General features: G+C 46.2%; 2 protein-coding genes across 8 annotated transcripts in view; both read right to left on the bottom strand.

Moving 5' to 3' along the window:
* CADPS2 (calcium dependent secretion activator 2) overlaps positions 1–19,112 on the bottom strand; it is a 630,383-nt gene that overhangs the window by 391,851 nt on the left and 219,420 nt on the right. The window lies entirely within an intron of this gene.
* Positions 4,878–14,033, bottom strand: RNF148 (ring finger protein 148). The gene has a single exon (XM_059725929.1). The coding sequence runs from the start codon at positions 8,996–8,998 to the stop codon at positions 7,940–7,942; it is 1,059 nt and encodes a 352-aa protein (XP_059581912.1). The 5' UTR covers positions 8,999–14,033; the 3' UTR covers positions 4,878–7,939.

The following is a 19,112-nucleotide window of genomic DNA, read 5'->3' as shown; positions in this document are numbered from 1 at the left end:
TCTCCCTTAGCTGCTGGTCGGGAACTGCCTCCTGGCCTCCTGCCTGTGGTTTATATAGGAGCCAGGCCCTGCCCCTTCCTTCAGCTGGCTAGGCAGGTGTGAGTCATTAGCCCCCTTTGGTTGCTCAGCAACCGGCACCTGAAGGGTTATCCCAGCACTTCTAATAGCAGGCACCCTAGTGCCCTGCTACAGAGACCATGAATTCAAGATAAGTAAAGGAACCACTCAACTACTCATCTAGAACTTCCATTGGCTTGCACAAACTACATGCAGTCTGTAAAGTTCATGGACTAGCTTGTAAACACAGAATTCTCTCAAGAACAAAAATGCTTTGTTGTGTCCTCCAGTTGTTGATCTGTAAAAGATGTGGAAGGCAGCAACACAATATCTGGTCACTGCAAAATGATTTAGGGAAGTGTTATTAACATTTTAATGTTTGCACAGCTATTTGCTGAAATAAAACGTGATTAGAATGTATACCAGATCCCTCAAAAATTTATTTGACTCCAGTGTAAAATAAATATGCCTCCTTCCGAAGTTGTAAGGGAACATGGGTTTACATCAAAATAAAAACAGAGTGCATTTTCCCCACTATCTGCACTAGGGTTTGTCAGCATCACAGTACTTATAACAATAGATTTGCTTATCATTATTTTCTATAATTAAAAATAAACAAAGATGAACATGCTTAAGCAATACAAAATAATATATCAGTATCTAATACGTACGTTGAATGAAAGATTGAATATGACATAGAAGAAAACAAACATCCTGTTCCTATAAAAGTTACATTATTGTAAATTGCATTCAGGTTGAAGACAAAAACATACTATTTCAAGGTATTTAACACACACACAGAGCCAATGATTAGAGAAGTAATAAAGATAAAGATTTAAAATGACTCAGAATTAAAGGCAATTAGCATACAAGAGAAAACTCAAACATCTGTTCTGGTGGATCTGATTCAACTTCTCTCATGGTCACTACCCTAACTCAGAACCAACCCATTTGAACTGCAATTTCATTAGAGACACTATCTAAATCAAATATGTCACAACATACTTAAACAGCTTGTACTTCAGATTATTTTTTTAATGAAAATAAAGATCATTTGTGCATAAAGTATACATTAGTAAGTTTTGCTTGATAGAAAATGAAGGGAAAGTCACAGTTAAGAATGAAATGTGCCATGTGTACTGCAAATTTGAAACAATAAATGAACTAAAAAGCTCTTAAGTGTCTTGCACACCCTTACACTGAAAGGACATACAGTCTTTCACTATACACTTGTGGTTTCTCCTGGGAAATACCAAATATCTCTATACAGCTTCTGATAAAGTCCTCAGTTTTAGAGAAATAAACCAAGCTAATTTACAGACTCCTCTGGAATCACTGCCTCTAATACAGAGCTGTGCAAAACAACGTTATTATTTTTTTGTCCAAGTAAAACCTTCTCTATATTTAATTTAATGAAATGCTTACAATCTAAGGTCAGGAGGTTTGCTATTCAATTGAAGAATCGAGTTATTTTTCCCATAATATATTTCTTTTTTGTATGTAAAAACATTAAGCAATGGATGCTTCATTTAAATGTATCCATTTATATTATTAAATAGAGACAAAAAAACTTTAAGATAAGCTTTGTTTAAAAAAGGAGAAACCTATACATGTAGCTTTTTCCACTAGACCTAGAAAGTACAAATCCAGATCAAAATTTAGATGCGACCCAAATACAAGTAAATTGCCACATTAAAGCTTCATACTAACTAATGAAGCTGTACAGAAACAAGTTACAGAACACACAAGGTGTGTCCACACATGCAAGCACGTGCGCTTGCAGCAGCTCAAATAGAAGCGGTGCAAATTTGAGCCAGCGCTTTTTGCCTCAGCGCAAGTGCTGGGACATGCACTTTGTTGTGGAGCAAATTGTGCCACTTGGGGCAAAATAACCCTGCCTGGCTCCTCCCAGATCTGCAGCCAGGGGGACCTAGAGCCTGGGGCCAGCACCTGTGCTGTCCCCAGCAGTATAAAAAGCTGCCCTGTCCTGGCCCCATCCATACAAAAAGCTGCCCTGGAAAGCAGCTCAGAGCTACTCGCTCTCAGGAGCTTCTGGGGCTCAGCCAATTGGTACCTGGGGACACGACCCCTTGTGCCAGCAGGACTGCTGCAGCATCCCAAATCCATTTTTAAAAATACCCCAAAATCTATGTTCTTCCACAATTAAGACAAAAGATCACTCTATACACATACAACTATAGAGAAAGAGAGACAGTGATCAGTTGGGTAATGCTTTATTGGTATATTTACAATGTTAAAGCAATTTGGAAGCCTACCAGTGTCTCTCATCATGAAAAAATAAATTCTAAATACCTATGTGTGTTGATGTGTGCTTTTGGTTTTCTTCACACATGATGGGTGTGTGATGGGGCGGATGTGGTGTTTGCAGGCAGGGGGTGGGAAGGGGTGTATGTGAGTGTAGGGATGTGGGTTGGTCTGTGGGTAGGTGTGGGGCAATTGCTGGGGGTCTGTGGGTATGGGAGACTTTGTGGGGGGGCACTATTCAGGAGGGGTGGGTCCCTTGGCCCCCATAGGGTGCAACCCCCCGCAAACAACACATGGAATGCCCCCCCCCGGGCCCCAGCTCCCCCATCCAGGACCCATAACTGACCTTTCACAGCAGCAGCGGTGGGACTGTGCGCCAAGGCCAGCCGGGTCTTGCCAGCCATGGGGCTGCTCCTGCCGCCCAGCCAGGCCAGTCTCATGGTGGCAGGACCCAGCGTGGCACATGGAGAACATGTGTCAGGCCCAGCCAGGTCCTGCCACCCTTGGGGCTGCTCTGCCACCCAGCCGGGTTCGGCCAATAGTGACAGGTCCCGGCGCGGCATGTGGGGACCACGTGCCGGGCACAGCCGAGTCCTGGGACCCCTCTGCTGAGGGTGCACACTATGCCATCTTCAAGGTCATTGATGAAGACATTGAACACGAGCCTTCAATGCGATGCTGCGGCTGGTAAAGCGAGCAAAACACTGGCTTGCATCCATAGATGCTTCTCAAGCAAATCCCGGGACGTCATTCTCCCGCTGTACTTGGCCTTGGTGAGGCCACAGCTGGAGTAGTGCATCCAGTTTTGGGCTCCACAATTCAAAAAGGATGTGGAGAAGCTTGAGAGGGTGCAGAGGAGAGCCACGTGCATGATCAGAGGTCAGGAAAACAGACCTTATGATGAGAGGCTGAGAGCCATGGGGTTATTCAGTCTGGAAAAGCGCAGGCTCGGGGGCAATCTGGTGGCCACCTATAAGATTATCAGGGGTGCTCATCAGGATCTGGGGGAACATCTGTTCACCAGAGCCCCCCAAGGGATGACCAGATCAAATGGTCACAAACTCCACTGTGACCGATTCAGGCTGGACATAAGAAAGAACTTCTTCACTGTCCAACCTTCAAGGTTTGGAATAGACTGCTGCCAGAGGTGGTTCAAGACACATTTGGATGCTTATCTTGCTGGGATCCTATGATCCCTGCTGACTTCCTGCCCTGGGGCAGGGTGCTGGACTCGATGATCCTCCGGGGTCCCTTCCAGCCCAAATGTCTATGAAATCTATGAAAATTAGCCCCAGGATTGAGCTCTGGGGCACTCCACTTGATATTTGCTGCCAACTAGATATTGTGCCATTGATTACTACTCTCTGCATCTGATACTCTAACTCAGTTTTCTATCCACCTTATAATCCATTTATCCAGCCCATATTTCCCTACCTTGCCTGCAAGAACGTTGTGGGAGTCTGTATCAAAAGTCTTGCTAAAATCAAGGTACACCACATCCACTGGTCTCCCCACATCCACAGAGTCAATCACCTCATCATAGAATGCAATCAGGTTGCTCAGGCATGACTCCTCCTTGGTGCATCAATGCTGACTGCTCCTAATCAACTTTTTCTCCTTCAAGTGTTTAGAAATGGATTCCTTGAGGATCTGCTCCATAAATTGTCAAGGTCAATAAAAAAGTGCTTTTTTCAGATCTGTGGGGAGCCGGAGGAAAAGCAAGGACAACACTGGACCCCTGCTAAACCAGATGGGACAACTAATGCCCAGGAAAAGGCCAACCTATTAAAGGGTACTTTGCATCGGTCTTTCATCAGTCCCATGGGACGCACATGCCCACTACGGGACAGGGATGCCCGGGTGAGGGAGATTCCCTGCCCTCCATCAATGTTGACCTCATGAAGGAACACCTTGAGAAGCTGGACATCTGCAAGTCAGCCGGCCCTGAAAATCTACACCCCAGGGTACTCAAGGAGAGCTGGCAAGCATCATAGCCCAGCCCCTGGCATGGATCTTCGAGCACTCCTGGCGCTCTGGAGAAGTGCCCGAAGACTAGAAGAAGGCCAACGTGGTGCCCATCTTCAAGAAAAGGAGGAAAATGGATCCAGCAAACTACAGGCCCATCAGCCTGACCTCTATCCTGGGGAAGGTCTTGGAAAAGATCAAAGAGGCCATCCTTAACAGATGGCAATATTCTGAGGGATACCCAGTATGGGTTTGTTGTGGGTACGTCTTGCTTGACCAATCTCATTTCCTTTTACGACCAGGTGACCTATCACCTGGACAAGGGGGAAGAGATTGATGTCGTATATCTTGACTTCAAAAAAAGCCTTCGATCTGATATCCCATGATCACCTCTTGGCAAAATTGGCCAACTGCAGCCTCGGGTCCACCATGATCCACTGGCTGGGGAATTGGCTCTGTGGTCGGACCCAGGGGATGGTAGTTGAGGGAAGTCAATCATCATGGTGCCCTGTGACCAGTGGGGTCCCCCAAGGCTCTGTCCTTGGACCTATATTGTTCAACATCTTCATTAATGATGTGGGCATTGGAGTCAGAAGCCGACTGGCCAAGTTCGCTGACGACACCAAACTCTGGGGTAAATTATCCACACCTGAGGAGAGGAGGGTGATCTAGGCAGATGTTGACAGGCTCAGGAAATGGGCAGATGAGAACCTGATGGTGTTTAATGCCGAAAAATGCGAGGTTCTCCACCCTGGGAGGAAACACCTGCAACATCCTTATAGGCTCGGCAGTGTTACGCTGGCTAGCACTACAGATGAAAGGGATTTGAGGGTCATCATTGACCACAAGATGAACATGAGCCTTCAATGTGATGCAGCAAGTAAAGCGAGCAAAACGCTGGCTTGCATCCATACATGCCTCTCATGTAAATCCCGTGACGTCATTCTCCCGTTGTACTTTGGCCTTGGCGAGGCCGCAGCTCGAGTATTGCGTCCAGTTTTGGGCTCCACAATTCAAAAAGGCTGTGGAGAAACTTGAGAGAATCCAGAGAAGAGCTACGCACATGATCAGAGGCCAGGAAAACAGACCTTACAACAACAGGCTGAGAGCTATGGGGCCCTTTAGCCTGGAAAAGTGCAGGCTCAGGGGAAATATGGTGGCCACCTATAAGTTTATCAGGGATGTTCACCAGGATCTGGGGGAGCGTTTGTTCACTAGAGTGCCTCAAGGGATGACAAGGTCAAATGGTTATAAACTACTGCAAGACTGTTTCAGGCTGGACATAAGGAAGAATTTCTTTACTGTCTGAGCCCCCAAGGTCTGGAATAGCCTGCCATTGGAGGTGGTTCAAGCACCCACATTAAATGCCTTCAAGAGAAATTTGGATGCTTATCTTGCTGGGATCCTATGACCCCAGCTGACTTCCTGCCCCTTGGGCAGGGGGCTGGACTCGATGATCTTCTGGAGGTCCCTTACCGTCCTAACGTCAATGAAATCTATGAAATTTTTCCAGGGACTGAGGTGAGGCTGACTAGTCTGTAGTTCCCTGGATCCTCCTTCTTTCCTTTCTTAAATATGGACACTATGTTTGCCCTTTTTCAATCATCTGGGACTTCTCCTGATCACCATGAGTTTTCAAAGATGATGACTAATGGCTCTGCAAGCACATCAAACTCCCTCACCACCCTCAGGTGCGTCCCATCTGGCCTTGTGGACTTGTACACATCCAACTTTTCTAAGTAGTCCCTAACCTGTTCTTTCACCACAGAAATCTGCTTACCTCCTCCCCAAACTGTGCTGCCCAGTGCAGTAGTATGGGAGCTGAGCTTACCTGTAATGACTGAGGCAAAAAAAGTCATTCAGGGCTTCAGGTTTTTCTGCATACTGTCACAAGACTGTTGCCCCCATTCAGTAAAAGACCCATACTTTCCCTGACCTTCTTTTCGGTACTGACATCTCTTGCTAGCTGCAACTCCAATTGCGCTTTGGCCTTCCTGACTTCATCCCTACATGCCCAAGTAATGCTCTTCTATTCTTCCCTAGTTATTTGTTCAAGTTTCCATTTTTTATAAGCTTTTTGTGATTTAGTTTACTGAAAAGTTCCCTGGTAAGCCAAGCTGGTCTTCAGTCATACTTGCTAGTCTTCCTGCATATTGGGATGTTTTGTTACTGCACTCTCAGTAAGGCTTCTTTGAAGTACAGCCAGCAATCCTGGACTCCTCTCCCACTCACAATGACCTCCCAGGGGGTCCTGCCCATCAGTTCAAAACCTACCTTTCTGAAATCCAGGGTCCATACTCTCCTATTCTCCTTTCTTTCTTTTGTCAGGATCCTCCACTCCATTATCTTATGGTCACTGCTGCCCAAGTTTCCATCCACTACTACACCCCTGACCAATTCTTCCGTGTTTGTGAGAAGCAGGTCAAAAAGAAGACAGACCTTATTGGTCTCTCCAACACTTACATCAGGAAGTTGTCTGCAATGCTCTCCAAAAACTTCCTAAAATTGCCTATGCACTGCTGTAAGGCTCTCCCAGCAGATGACCGTGTGACTGGAGCCCTCCATGAGAACCAGGGCTGGTCATCTGGAAACTTCTGCTACTTGTCTGAAGAAAGCCTTATCCTCCCGGTCTTGTGATCTATAGCAGATACCTCCCACATCATCACCCTTGTTGCTCTCCCCTCTAACCTCAACCCAGAGACTTTCAACAGGCCTATCTCTAGTTTCTGGAGCTCTGAGTGTTCATACAGCTCTTTTACAGACAGTGTAACTCCTCCTCCTCTTCTCCCCTGCCTGTCCTTCCAGAACAGTTTGTACCCATCCAAACAGTACTCCAGTCACATGAGCTATCCCACCAAGTTTCTGTTATTCCAGTCGTGTCATAGTTCAGTGATTGTACAGGGACTGTCCCAAGAATGTTCTTCCTCTACACTCTGTTACTTCTCCCCTCTAGGATGGGGTCCTTGAAGAATAAGCAGTGAAAGAAAAAATGGTGTACTTTAAATGCTGGCTGGGTCCACGCAGAGGCTAGAATATTCTCCAGATGTTACTCTCATTTGCTGGTTTTACCCAAATCCCCTGCCTCAAACAGGTAAGAAGATTAAGTATAGGAAATGTACCTTAAACCAAAAAAATCGCATGCAAAAAATTGATCTGAAGACGATAATGTATTTGCATGGACAGACAGATGTAATTTGACCAAAATATGGCAATACCCATATTTTAAAATGCAAATCTGTACTACTTTGTAAACACAGCTGCACAAGAAGGAATATAGTTGTGTTATACTAAACTCAAAGTCTGAAAGTTTCATAACCAGTAAATTATTGACTAACTTAATACTTTTTCAAGACAAATTTATATGATGCTATATTCTAATTAAAGTTATATAAAAAGTGTTGAACAAAACACATTCAGTATCATCTACTACTTGCCAAGCTCATTCATATTCATCTGTTATGTATTTCAAAGACATTCAAATTTAACTTTGGCAATTTGTTCTAAAAATGAAGAGTTCAAATTTTTGTCTGCCACCAAATTTAGGACTTTATTTAAGGAATACAAGTTTCATTTTGACATTTTACACTCTGGGTGTTCACATTGGAGCAGACATGAATAGTTGAGAAAAGGGTTTGACTGTCAGCTTTTAAAGTTATTCATCTACAGATGGTCTCTCTGTACCTCGTACTAGCACATATTCATTATGGTTATCCTCTTCATTAAGCGAAGTATTGTTGGGAGCTTCATTTGGTAATACAGCTGAAAAAGGCTCTGCTTCATTTTTAACAGGCGCCTCCATTACTTTAGTTTGGAGAATATTGCATTTGCAGACTGGGCATGTCCTGTGCTGTAGGAGCCAGGGATCAATGCACTTCTCATGGAAAAAATGGCTGCACTGCAAAACGCGCACAACATCTTTGGACTTGTATGCTTCTAAACACACAACACAGCTCTCTCCGTCTGAATCAGCTTCCTTATCGCTCTCTTTTAATATGCGAAGCTCAAGATTACCAATAGCTTTCTTGACATCTCTCAATTGTTGACATCTCTGTATCCGAGTTCTTGCTGCTCTCAGTCGTCCAGCACAGCAAAAGGTAAAATAGGCAACTGTGACCACTGTACAGATGACAAGGGATCCCAAATAATGATTGAACCAGGAGCCATAGTGTTTCCCTACTTCTATTTCTACCATTACTCTGACGCCATTCTGAATCAGGCGTAAGATGTCCAGGCCTTTCAAGCTGCCAATCATAACTGCAACAATATCTTCTGCACCCAGAGAAATCATAGGAAACATTCCATTACCTGTCCCTGGATAGTTGTAGATGATCACACCAACTGCTCCCTTCCCTGCTGCCACTTTTATTTTGTTTGTGAAGGTGCAATGGCCTCTCATAATGAGGGCTATCCAGGTCTCTGCACTGACAGGCTTATTGAAGCTTGTGAAGGGGCTGCAGGCATTTTGGTTTGGTCCCTCTGGTGGCACCACTACTCCAGATACCTTCTTCAGTGGCGAATTTCTTCCAAATACTCCATTGTCTGATAGTTCCCAAACTGTCTTATTCCCTACTTGAAATGAAATATTTAGGTGGGCAACCCAAAAGACAGTGGCTTGAGAACCAGGCAGGCTAAGCACCAGAAAGACACCAAGACACAGACTCAAGGAAGATTTGGTCTCTCTTCTCCATGCATCAGTCCTAACCAACTTCATTCCTCTCCCAGCCAAACAATTCCAATTCCAATAAAACAATGAAAAAATGACCAGACTCTGGTAACTGTGAGAAACTGAAGAGAATAAAACATTAGAAGTCTATACAGACAGGACAAGTTCCCTCTGTCCCCTGCACTTTGATAACTTCCTGGAGTTTCATATAAGCAAGATGGGGAAAAAAGTTACCTTTAAAATGCTAGACTTTTCAAAATAGTAATAAATGGTCATTGTTGGATAGTGGAATTGTGACATCATGAGCAGCAACCCATTCATTTGCATACCTATAACTATACTTAAAAAAAAAAAAATCTATGGTTTCTCTGTATTATTCTGAAAAAGTCTGTTTTCAGAGTCTGTGTACTTTGGGAAAGATCTAAACCCTCTGTTGCAGGACAGGGACCAATTTAAACTGCCTTTAAACTATAACCTCACCCTCAAAAAAAACAAAGCCTCAAAATATTAAGTGTGAAACAGAATGTTACTTTATGCTAACTGGAGTTTTTACCACAAATTCATTTTATAACAGTGAAAGTATTACATTACCTAATCAAATTATTGTTGCTTTTCCATATCATGGTTAGTCTATTGGTTTTGCAGCATGAAAGTACCAGCATGGAATCTGAAAGTTGTTTTTTTTCCTTTAAAAAAATTTCAGTAACAAACTCTCTCAACAAAGCAGTCATTGGCCAGCTTCTGGTTACCTGGTTCTGGATCTCTGCCTCTCTGGTGGGGAAAAATTCGATATTACCACATTCTATGCACAAAATATGATACTGAGGTTACAAGGTAAGGGCCAGAAATAATTCACCTCCATTCCTATTTCACCACTGGAATCTGTTTAATTGGCTACACTTAAATTACACATGAAAGCTGTTGTGCCATAGATGGTTAAGAACTTCTTCATAACCTAGTGGTGTCACAATCAGACCTCTAACACAACCTGCAAGAAACATCTCAGACAACACTTGGAGGTGTAAGTGGCCACTCATGAAGTCAGGGAGACTACAGATACAAATACATTAAGCAACCTTGGCCTTAAAAGGGAACTCCTTATTTCAAAAGGAGTGACACAGACTTAGACTGTTGAAATTCTGAGATTTTTTTCTAGGACCAGATACTCATAGATTCATAGATGTTAGGGTCGGAAGGGACCTCAATAAATCATCGAGTCTGACCCCCTGCATAAGCAGGAAAGAGTGCTGGGTCTAGATGACCCCAGCTAGATGCCTATCTAACCTCCTCTTGAAGACCCCCAGGGTAGGAGAGAGCACCACCTCCCTTGGGAGCCCGTTCCAGACCCTGGCCACTCGAACTGTGAAGAAGTTCTTCCTAATGTCCAGTCTAAATCTGCTCTCTGCTAGCTTGTGGCCATTGTTTCTTGTAACCCCCGGGGGCACCTTGGTGAATAAAACCTCACCAATTCCCTTCTGTGCCCCCGTGATGAACTTATAGGCAGCCACAAGGTCGCCTCTCAACCTTCTCTTGCAGAGGCTGAAAAGGTCCAGTTTCTCTAGTCTCTCCTCGAAGGGCTTGGTCTGCAGGCCCTTGACCATACGAGTTGCCCTTCTCTGGACCCTCTCCAGGTTATCCACATCCTTTTTGAAGTGTGGCGCCCAGAATTGCACGCAGTACTCCAACTGAGGTCTGACCACACTGGAAGCCTACATTAAGTTGCAAGATAACCAAGCACAAGATTGCTGTCAGATGGATCAATTCAATTCTGCCAAGGATATGAATGGAGTAAAAGCAGGTCTGTAGTTCCCAGGATCCTCCTCCTTCCCTTTCTTAAAGATGGGCACTATATTTGCCCTTTTCCATTGTCCAAGACCACCTTCTATTGCCATGAGTTTTCAAAAATAACAGCCAGCAGCTCTGCAATCGCATCAGCCAACTCCCTCAGCACCCTTGGATGCATCACATCTGGTCCCAGGGACTTGTACACATCCAGCTTTTCTAAATCGTCCCTAACCTGTTCTTTCACTACTGAGGGCTGCTCACCTCCTCCCCAAACTGTACTGCAGAGTTTCATTAAAATACAGCCAGCTCTCCTGGACTCCTTTCCCTCTAAGACTGGCCTCCCAGGGGATCCTGCCCTTCAGTTGCCTGAGGCAGTCAGTCTTCTTTTCTGAAGTCCAGAGTTCATACTCTGCTCTTTTCCTTTTTTCCTTTTGTCAGGATCCTTTATTCAGTCATCTCATGGTCACTGCTGCCCAACTAGCTGTCCACTACTACACATCCCCCACCAATTCTCTGTTTGTAAGCAGCAGATCAAGAATAGGACAACCCTAGTTGGTCTCCAACACTTGCACCAGGAAGTTGTCTCCAATGCTCTCCATAAAGTTCCTTGATTGCCTGTGCACTGAGGTATTGCTCTTTCAGCAGATGTCAGGGTGACTGAAGTCTACTATGAGAACCAAGGCCGGTAATCTGGAAACTTCCGCTAGTTGTCTGAAGAAAGCCTCGTCTAACCTCATCCTTCTGGTTTGGTGGTCTACAGCAGATACCTACCACATCATCACCCTTGTTCCTCTCCCCTCTAACCTTAACCCAGAGATGTTCAACAAGCCTATCTCCAGTTTCTGGAGCTCTGAGTGATCATACAGCTCTTTTACAGACAGTGCAATTCCTCCTCCTCTTCTCCTCTGCCTGTCCTTCTTGAATAGTTTGTACCCATTCATGACAGTGCTCCAGGCATGTGAGCTATCCCACCAAGTCTCTGTTATTCCAGTCACGTCGGTGTTTTGGCTGTGCAAGGACACCCAATTCTTCTTGCTTCTTTCCCAGGCTCCATGTGTTTGTGTACAGACACCTGAGGTAAGTAGCCAATTGTCTTACTTTCTCAGCAAGAATGAGGAGGCCTCCCCTGTTGCCCCTTCCTCCATGTGATTCCTCCAGGTCTCCTGCTTCCCCACTTACCTCAGGGCTTTGGGTTCTATCCCCCAGTGAACCTAGTTTAAAGCCTTTGTCACTAGATTAGCAAGCCTGTCTGTGAAGATGCTCTTCCCTCTCCATCAGGTGGATCCTATCTCTTCCTACCAATCCTTCTTGGAACAACATCCTATGGTTAAAGAAGCTGAATCCCCGGTGGTGACACCACCTGTGAAGCCATGCATTCATCTCTAGGATGCATCCGCCCCTGTCCAGGCCCTTTCCCTTGACTGGAAGGATCAAGGAAAACACCCCCTATGCTCCTGTCCCCTTCACTCTTTCACCCAGAGCTCTGTAGGCTTGCTCGATCTCCTCGGGGTTACTGCTGGCAATATCACTGGTGTCCACATGGATAAGCAGCATGGGGTACTAGTCAGAGGATTAGACAAGTCTAAGTAATCCTTCTATATCTCAGGTCCAGGCTCCAGGCAAACAGGAGACCTCCCAGGACAACAGGTCAGACTGGCACATGGGTACCTCTGTCCCCCACAGAAGTTTTCAACAACCACTACCCATTGCCTCCTCTTCGTGGTGTAGAGAGAGATATATGTGTTTTGCTTTTTGTATTTACTTTGGGTTAGGAGTATAATAGGAGAATGCTTTCCAAATGCGCTTACTGAGCTCTATAACATTATTAAGAGTTGTTTGAATGGTTGTGCGAGTGGAAATGTGAATCCCAAGGGTACTATAAGGCAATGGAAGGGTACTGTAGGACAACGGAGCTTGACTGTGAAAAACAAAAATGGGTTTGAGCTGGTGAAGAAAGGCTGCAAGGACGTAAGATTCTGCAAACACTTCTGCCAGATAATAACAGGATGGTAACATCTGCATTTCTACACTGCTTACGTAAGAACCTTTTGAAAGGCTTAGGTATCTGCTGTAAGATGTGTGGTGACTGGAGAACAAAGGAACCTGCCCAGCAACTGAAGGAGAGTTGCACAACTGGTGATTTGCCACTATTGTGATAAAAATCTGTAGAAAGGACTTCACGGTGGTAACCTTTTACATCAAGAAAACAACCAGAACCAGATTGTACTTTGGAGAAACATGCTGGCAACCCCTCTCCTAATATCAAGCAGCTGAACCCTCATTTGACTGGCCATCGATTGAGGACAGTGTAATCTGGTGATGTAAGAATGAGTGTGTGTATCTATCAGTATTAGATGAGATTAGGATTTTATTAGAAAGAGATATATAGACTCAATAAACTTACTTCTGTTTAAAATAAATTCAAGACTTACTGCCTTTTGCTGCGCTACAGTGGCAGGGGTCTTGATTCTCCCCACTTTGGGGATTTCTGGCCTGGCTTCTTCCACCAACAGAACACTCTCTTCCTTCTCTGTTGCTAGTGCTCCATATGTGTTCTCTAGACAAACCACTGCAGGTGGGGATGACAATTTCTTCTTGCTGCCAGAGGTCACAAGTTCCATCTTCCACCTTCCTGAGACTCCATACCCTCTTCCTTTTCTAGCAGCACCTGTGGCAGTCCTTCTTCTACAGTCCTAGAGGTTTCCTCCAGCATGGAACTGATGAAGTCCTCATGGCAGAGGATGCTTCAGAGCCTTGCTACCTCCTCCTATAGCTCTCCTGCCTGCTCCCTGACAGACACCATCAGAAGGCACCCCTCACATTGCAGGCACTCCCTGACCCAGCTGATACTGGAAGAAACCTGCAAGCTGCAGTCTGCACAGCACCAAACCAGGGCCTGGGTGGAAACCTCAATGGTGTGCCTGGACAGACAACACACAGGTACAAGCAGAGGCAGACATGGAAGTGGTAGTGGCTCTCCACTCTCCAGCTTTCTTCCTGGGTCTTCTAATCTGCTGCCTCTCACTTCCTGCCTCTTTCCAAGCAGACCTTCCCTAGCAAACTTTTCTGTAGCTGGCCTGTTTGCTGTTCCTTGATCCAGAAGGGTTCCCATTTCCCTGAAAACTTCTTTCTACTCAGCAAGCTTACAATGAAGGATTATGAGACAGAATTTCAAAGCAAACTGCCTAGCAAACTCCCCCTTGCTCTGGACTCTGGTTAAACAAGAGGCTTACATCTTGATCTAGCTGCTGAGTTTTAGCTGCTTAAAATAAATCTATCTCCAATTTCACAGTCCAAGTGTGGGACTCAGGAACATTTTTGCAGTCCGAGCCCAGCACGACACCCCCATACCGCTGACTGGCTGAAGGGCCCTGGAAGCCCCACCCCTCCCTGTAGAATCCCACATGTATTAACACATTAATTAATGGCTTTCACAGGCTTAATCCCAATTTAAGCCAGCGGGAGCCACTGACGCATTATTAAGCAGTCTAAACTGTGGTTAATGGCTTTCATGGGCTTAACCACAGCTTTGTCAATGGTTTCCATGGGCTTAATAAGCAAATTAAGCCATGGAAGCCATTAATTTAGACACATTATTCATAAGCAGTCTAGGCACCTAATTAAGCTCTAAAAATGAAATATCTTATGACAACAAAGCGATACTATACACACTAATTGTAAATAATACCAACGATATACACCTTATTAAGCAACATTATAAGGATGGTCTGCCCGGGCCAGGGCCATGCAGGCAGTGGATTATGGTTCTGCCCTAGCTTCAGATCACACTTTCACTGCCACAAAATCCCAGCCCCAGCCTTGGAGCAGCTCCCTGCCCAGCCACGTGTCATGGCTCCACCCCTCCTGGGATGTGCATGGAAACCAGCCTCAATGACTGGGCAGGGGCTACTGAGAAATGGGGTCCACCATGGGCTGGATCTGGCCTTCAGGCCGGAACTTGCCTGCCCCGATCTACACCATAGCTGATAATTACTTTCACAATTGCTTCAGACACAGTAGAAAAAAACTGACAGGCATGAGGTGGATCAGCTCATTTCGAAACAGGCAGGTCCTGGTTGGCCAGGTCCCCAGTTCAAATAAAGTATGCAGCATGCATTTGTACTGAGGGTCAGTGGATTCATCAGCCACAATGGAAAAGGAATGATACTTTCCCACGGTAGCCTTCATGGACTGCAGTTGTGAAACAATCACTGCAGGGGGATGGTCCTGGTGGAGTTTGTTGGCACACACAAAACTGCCAGAATTTACCATGTTTTGTTTCAAGTAGTCCCCTAACTTGGGGTGATCAAGTTTCTTCAGCAGGAAGTTTGCTGCCATTAAAGCCCCTCACCTTGCCAAGCTGCTTTCTGTGGTTCTTTTAAACAGGGAGGATACAGTCACTTGCTTCTTGCTGTGACCTTCAGCCTCTGCAGCAGCCGTCCTCTCCGTGTGTACCTCAAACTCCAAGTGACAATCGATGCTGGTTTTCCTGGACAGATCCAGAGTCGCATTGCAGGAGGTACAGAAGTCTGCCTTGGTTTGTGTGCAAGATCCCTGAAGGATATGTCTTGCATGGTGACCACTAAAACTAATTTTCTGGTCTTGGAAGACTTCTCGGTACTCACTTCTGCTCTCTGTCAAGCAGGAGTGAGCAGGCATGCTGCAGGAACATGCCTGTGGTCACTTTAAAAGCCAGCACCAAAACCCTTCTGGCTTCACTGGCTGGCCCCTGACTGGCTACAGGACTGAGACTATATCAGGGACTCAGCCCCCAATTTGCTCCCTTCCCCACCATGCTCCAGGATGCCAGGGCTTCCTGCCATTTTCTGTTTTTGCACCTCCTTTCTCCCCCACCCCCCCCCACCTCCCAATTTTGCCTCCTTTCATGTGGTATGCACTTTGTCGCAGAAAACAACTGAATTCACAGGTTCCGCAAAAGTTGCAAGATGGTGAATTTGGTAGGTCCCTAATTATGCTAAAACTTACAAGTACTCACTTCATGGAGCCTCAGGGTTGAATTTCTACTTTGGGAAAAAAAAAGAGCTGTGAAGTGGTAATAACAAAGGAGTGACAAAGATGGCTTTGCTTTTCATAAGCTCTTTTCACAAAACCATGCAATACTTGATAATTCTATATATCTACTGTGTCCAGAATTATTCTAAACTCATTCTCCACCAAAATTTACACAACCATGTCCTTTAGATCTGCAAATAGGCTAATAATTTAAGGTTTTATGATACATACACAGGGACAATTTTTTTTTTTTATGGTAGACTGATTGTTCTTAACACTGATTTTAAATAATTCAGTGAAATGCAATGATTATGCACTATAAATCCATGCTCCTTTTTTTTCTTTCAATGGAAAACTTAATTTTTATAACTAAGCTTCAGGTCTTATTAAAGGTTGATCAATGCATCAAAGCCAATAATTTATGTAAGGGACTAACATAATGAAATCTCTTTCAAACAAGTTGATGCTTGTCATCTGTTCCATCTACATGGTCTGTCACCTTGCTTTATTCTGGGTGTGCACTGAAGTTGTAAATAATATCTGCATATACAACACTGGAGCACTGCAAGCAGTAGGATGATCTCAAATTACTATATTTACTTGAATCAAAATGAGGTTTCTTTCCTCATTCAACATGGGGAAAAATGTTCCTCATTTTGGTCCTGAGTACAAGGCATGGGGCAGACAGATGCTGCAGCTCTGGTTCCAGCTCCAGACCCAACCCACCACCTGCTGCCACTTATGCTCAGTCATGGGGGATGACATGGGCGGAGGACGCCTCAGACAAGCAAGCCAAGCATCGCCTGTAGGAGCAGCCCAGCCTAAACCGATGACAAGAGAAACAGGTAATCAGGTAAGTGACATGGGCCTGGGTACCGCTGGGATTAGGGGGGCGGTCCATTCATCCTCAGGAGGCCTCAAATGCCCCTATACTAATGCCCACAGCATGGGGAACAAGCAGGAGGAATTAGTCCTCCTGCTAGCCAGCACCAAGCCAGACATAGCAGGGCTCACCGAAACATGGTGGGACCCAATGCATGACTGGGCAGTGAATACCAAGGGCTACAGGCTCTACAGGAAAGATAGGACAGGTAGGAAGGGTGGGGGTGTGGTGCTCTATGTCAAGGAGCAACACACATCCACAATGTGTATCACTGGGTCAGGGGAGGAGCAAACAGAAGTGCTATGGGTTAGAGTACAAGGGGGTCGGGGAGAAAGGGACTTGACGGTGGGGGTTTACTACAGACCACCCAACCAAGGAGAAGATCGAGACCAGGAATTCTTAAGTCAGCTCATGGAGATAGTTAGGTCCAAGGAGGTGGTTGTCATGGGTGACCTAAACTTGCCAGACATCTGCTGGGAGGAGCAGACAGCCAGGTCTGACCACTCTTGCAGGTTCTTAACTGACATACAGGACCTCCATCTAACCCAGGAGGTACACAGCCCCACCAGGGGAGACGCCTTGTTGGATTTGGTCCTAGCCACGGGGGACCACCTGGTACAGGGTCTGCGGGTGCTCCACCACCTAGGCGATAGCAATCATCGTCTGCTGGAATTCACCATCCAGCGAAAGGTGGTGAAAGCCTCCAGAAAGGCAGCAGCCCTCAACTTCAGGAGGGCAGACTTTAATGAGGTAAGACAACTAATGGGGGAAACACTGAGGTCCCAGAGCTGGAGGGAGTTGAATGTCCAGGAGGAGTGGTCACTCCTTAAGGAGACGATCCTCCAAGCTCAAAGGGAAGCAATCCCTACACAAATCAAAGGGGGCAAGAGGGCGCAAAGACCCCCATGGCTCACCAAAAGCATCCAGGAACATCTGCAAACAAAAAAGGAGGCGTACACCTGTTGGAAGGGAGGGGCCATCACAAGCGAGGGCTATACCTTGGTAGCTTGGGGGGGGCGGTCAGGAAGGCCAAGGCGGAAATGGAGCTGGGACTAGCAACCCAGATCAAGGACAACAAGAAGTCTTTTTTCAAATACGAAGGGGGCAAAAGAAGGTGCCAAGTAACGTGGGGCCTCTGCAGGACACGCTAGGAAATCTGGTCATCTCACTTGACGGTAAAGCTGACATATTCAACAATTTCTTTGCCTCCGTATTTCTGAGGAGGGACCCGGATATCTCTCCCACTGGCCCCCCCCGAGGGCCCTGTGGGTGGCACACCCAGGCCTAGGGTTAATGAGGACCTTGTCAGGGAACTTCTGGAGGGACTAGATGTATTTAAATCTGCAGGTCCTGATGATCTCCACCCCAGAGTGCTGAAGGAACTAGCAAGGGCCATTGCAGGACCTCTGGCACAGCTCTACGAGCACTCATGCGATGTGCCGGAGGACTGGAAAAGGGCCAATGTGGTCCCCATCTTCAAAAAAGGGAGGAAGGAGGACCCAGGAAACTATAGGTCTGTGAGTCTTACCTCGGTCCTGGGGAAGCTTTTCAAAAGAATTATCCTGGCACATGTCCAGGAAGGGCCAGCAGGGGAGGTTATGCTCAGGGGCAACCAGCATGGGTTCATTAGGAGCAGGTCTTGTCAAACCAACCTGGTGGCCTTCTATGACCTGGTCACCAAGTCCTTGGATGCAGGTGTCACAGTGGATATAGTCTTTCTGGACTTCAGGAAGGTCTTCGACATGGTCTCACCCCATTCTCAGAAAGAAAATAGGAGACAGTGGTGTTGATGCCTACATGTTCAGATGGGTCACTAACTGGCTGGAGGGCCGCACCCAGAGGGTGGTGGTGGATGGGTCTTATTCGACCTGGAGGGATGTGGACAGTGGGGTTCCCCAGGGCTCAGTCCTCAGGCCCGCACTATTCACCATCTTCATCAGTGTCTTGGGTGAGGGGGTAGAAAGCACCCTGTTCAAGTTCGCAGATGACACTAAGATGTGGGGTGAAGTGAGTACGCTAGTAGGAAGGAAAAGGCTGCAAGCGGATCTAGACAGGTTACAGGGGTGGGCCGAAGAGAACAGGATGGGGTTCAACACTGATAAGTGCAGGGTAATGCACCTGGGGAGAAAGAACTAGCGGCACACCTACAGGCTGGGGAACTCCCTTCTCGCCAGTGTTGAGACAGAAAAGGATCTTGGAGTCATCATTGGTGCCACAATGAACATGGGCCCACAGTGCAGGGATGCGGTCAGGAAGGCCAACCATACCTTGTCGTGCATCCACAGATGCATCTCAAGCAGGTCCAAGGAGGTGATCCTCCCCCTCTGTGCGACACTGGTCAGGCCGCAGCTGGAGTACTGTGCCCAGTCCTGGGTGCTGCACTTCAGGAGGGATGTGGCCAATATGGAGAGGGTCCAAAGGAGGGCCACCCGCATGATCAGGGGTCAGCAGGGCAGGCCCTACAAGGAGAGGCTGAGGGAC

This window comes from Alligator mississippiensis, chromosome 4 (genome assembly GCF_030867095.1).
Source record: "Alligator mississippiensis isolate rAllMis1 chromosome 4, rAllMis1, whole genome shotgun sequence".
NCBI classification, from domain to species: domain Eukaryota; kingdom Metazoa; phylum Chordata; order Crocodylia; family Alligatoridae; genus Alligator; species Alligator mississippiensis.
This window is presented reverse-complemented; position numbering and strand designations above follow the sequence as displayed.

Coding starts and splice junctions, on each gene's coding strand:
- RNF148 (XM_059725929.1), bottom strand. CDS start 8,998: ATGAAGTTGGTTAGGACTGATGCATGGAGAAGAGAGACCAAATCTTCC.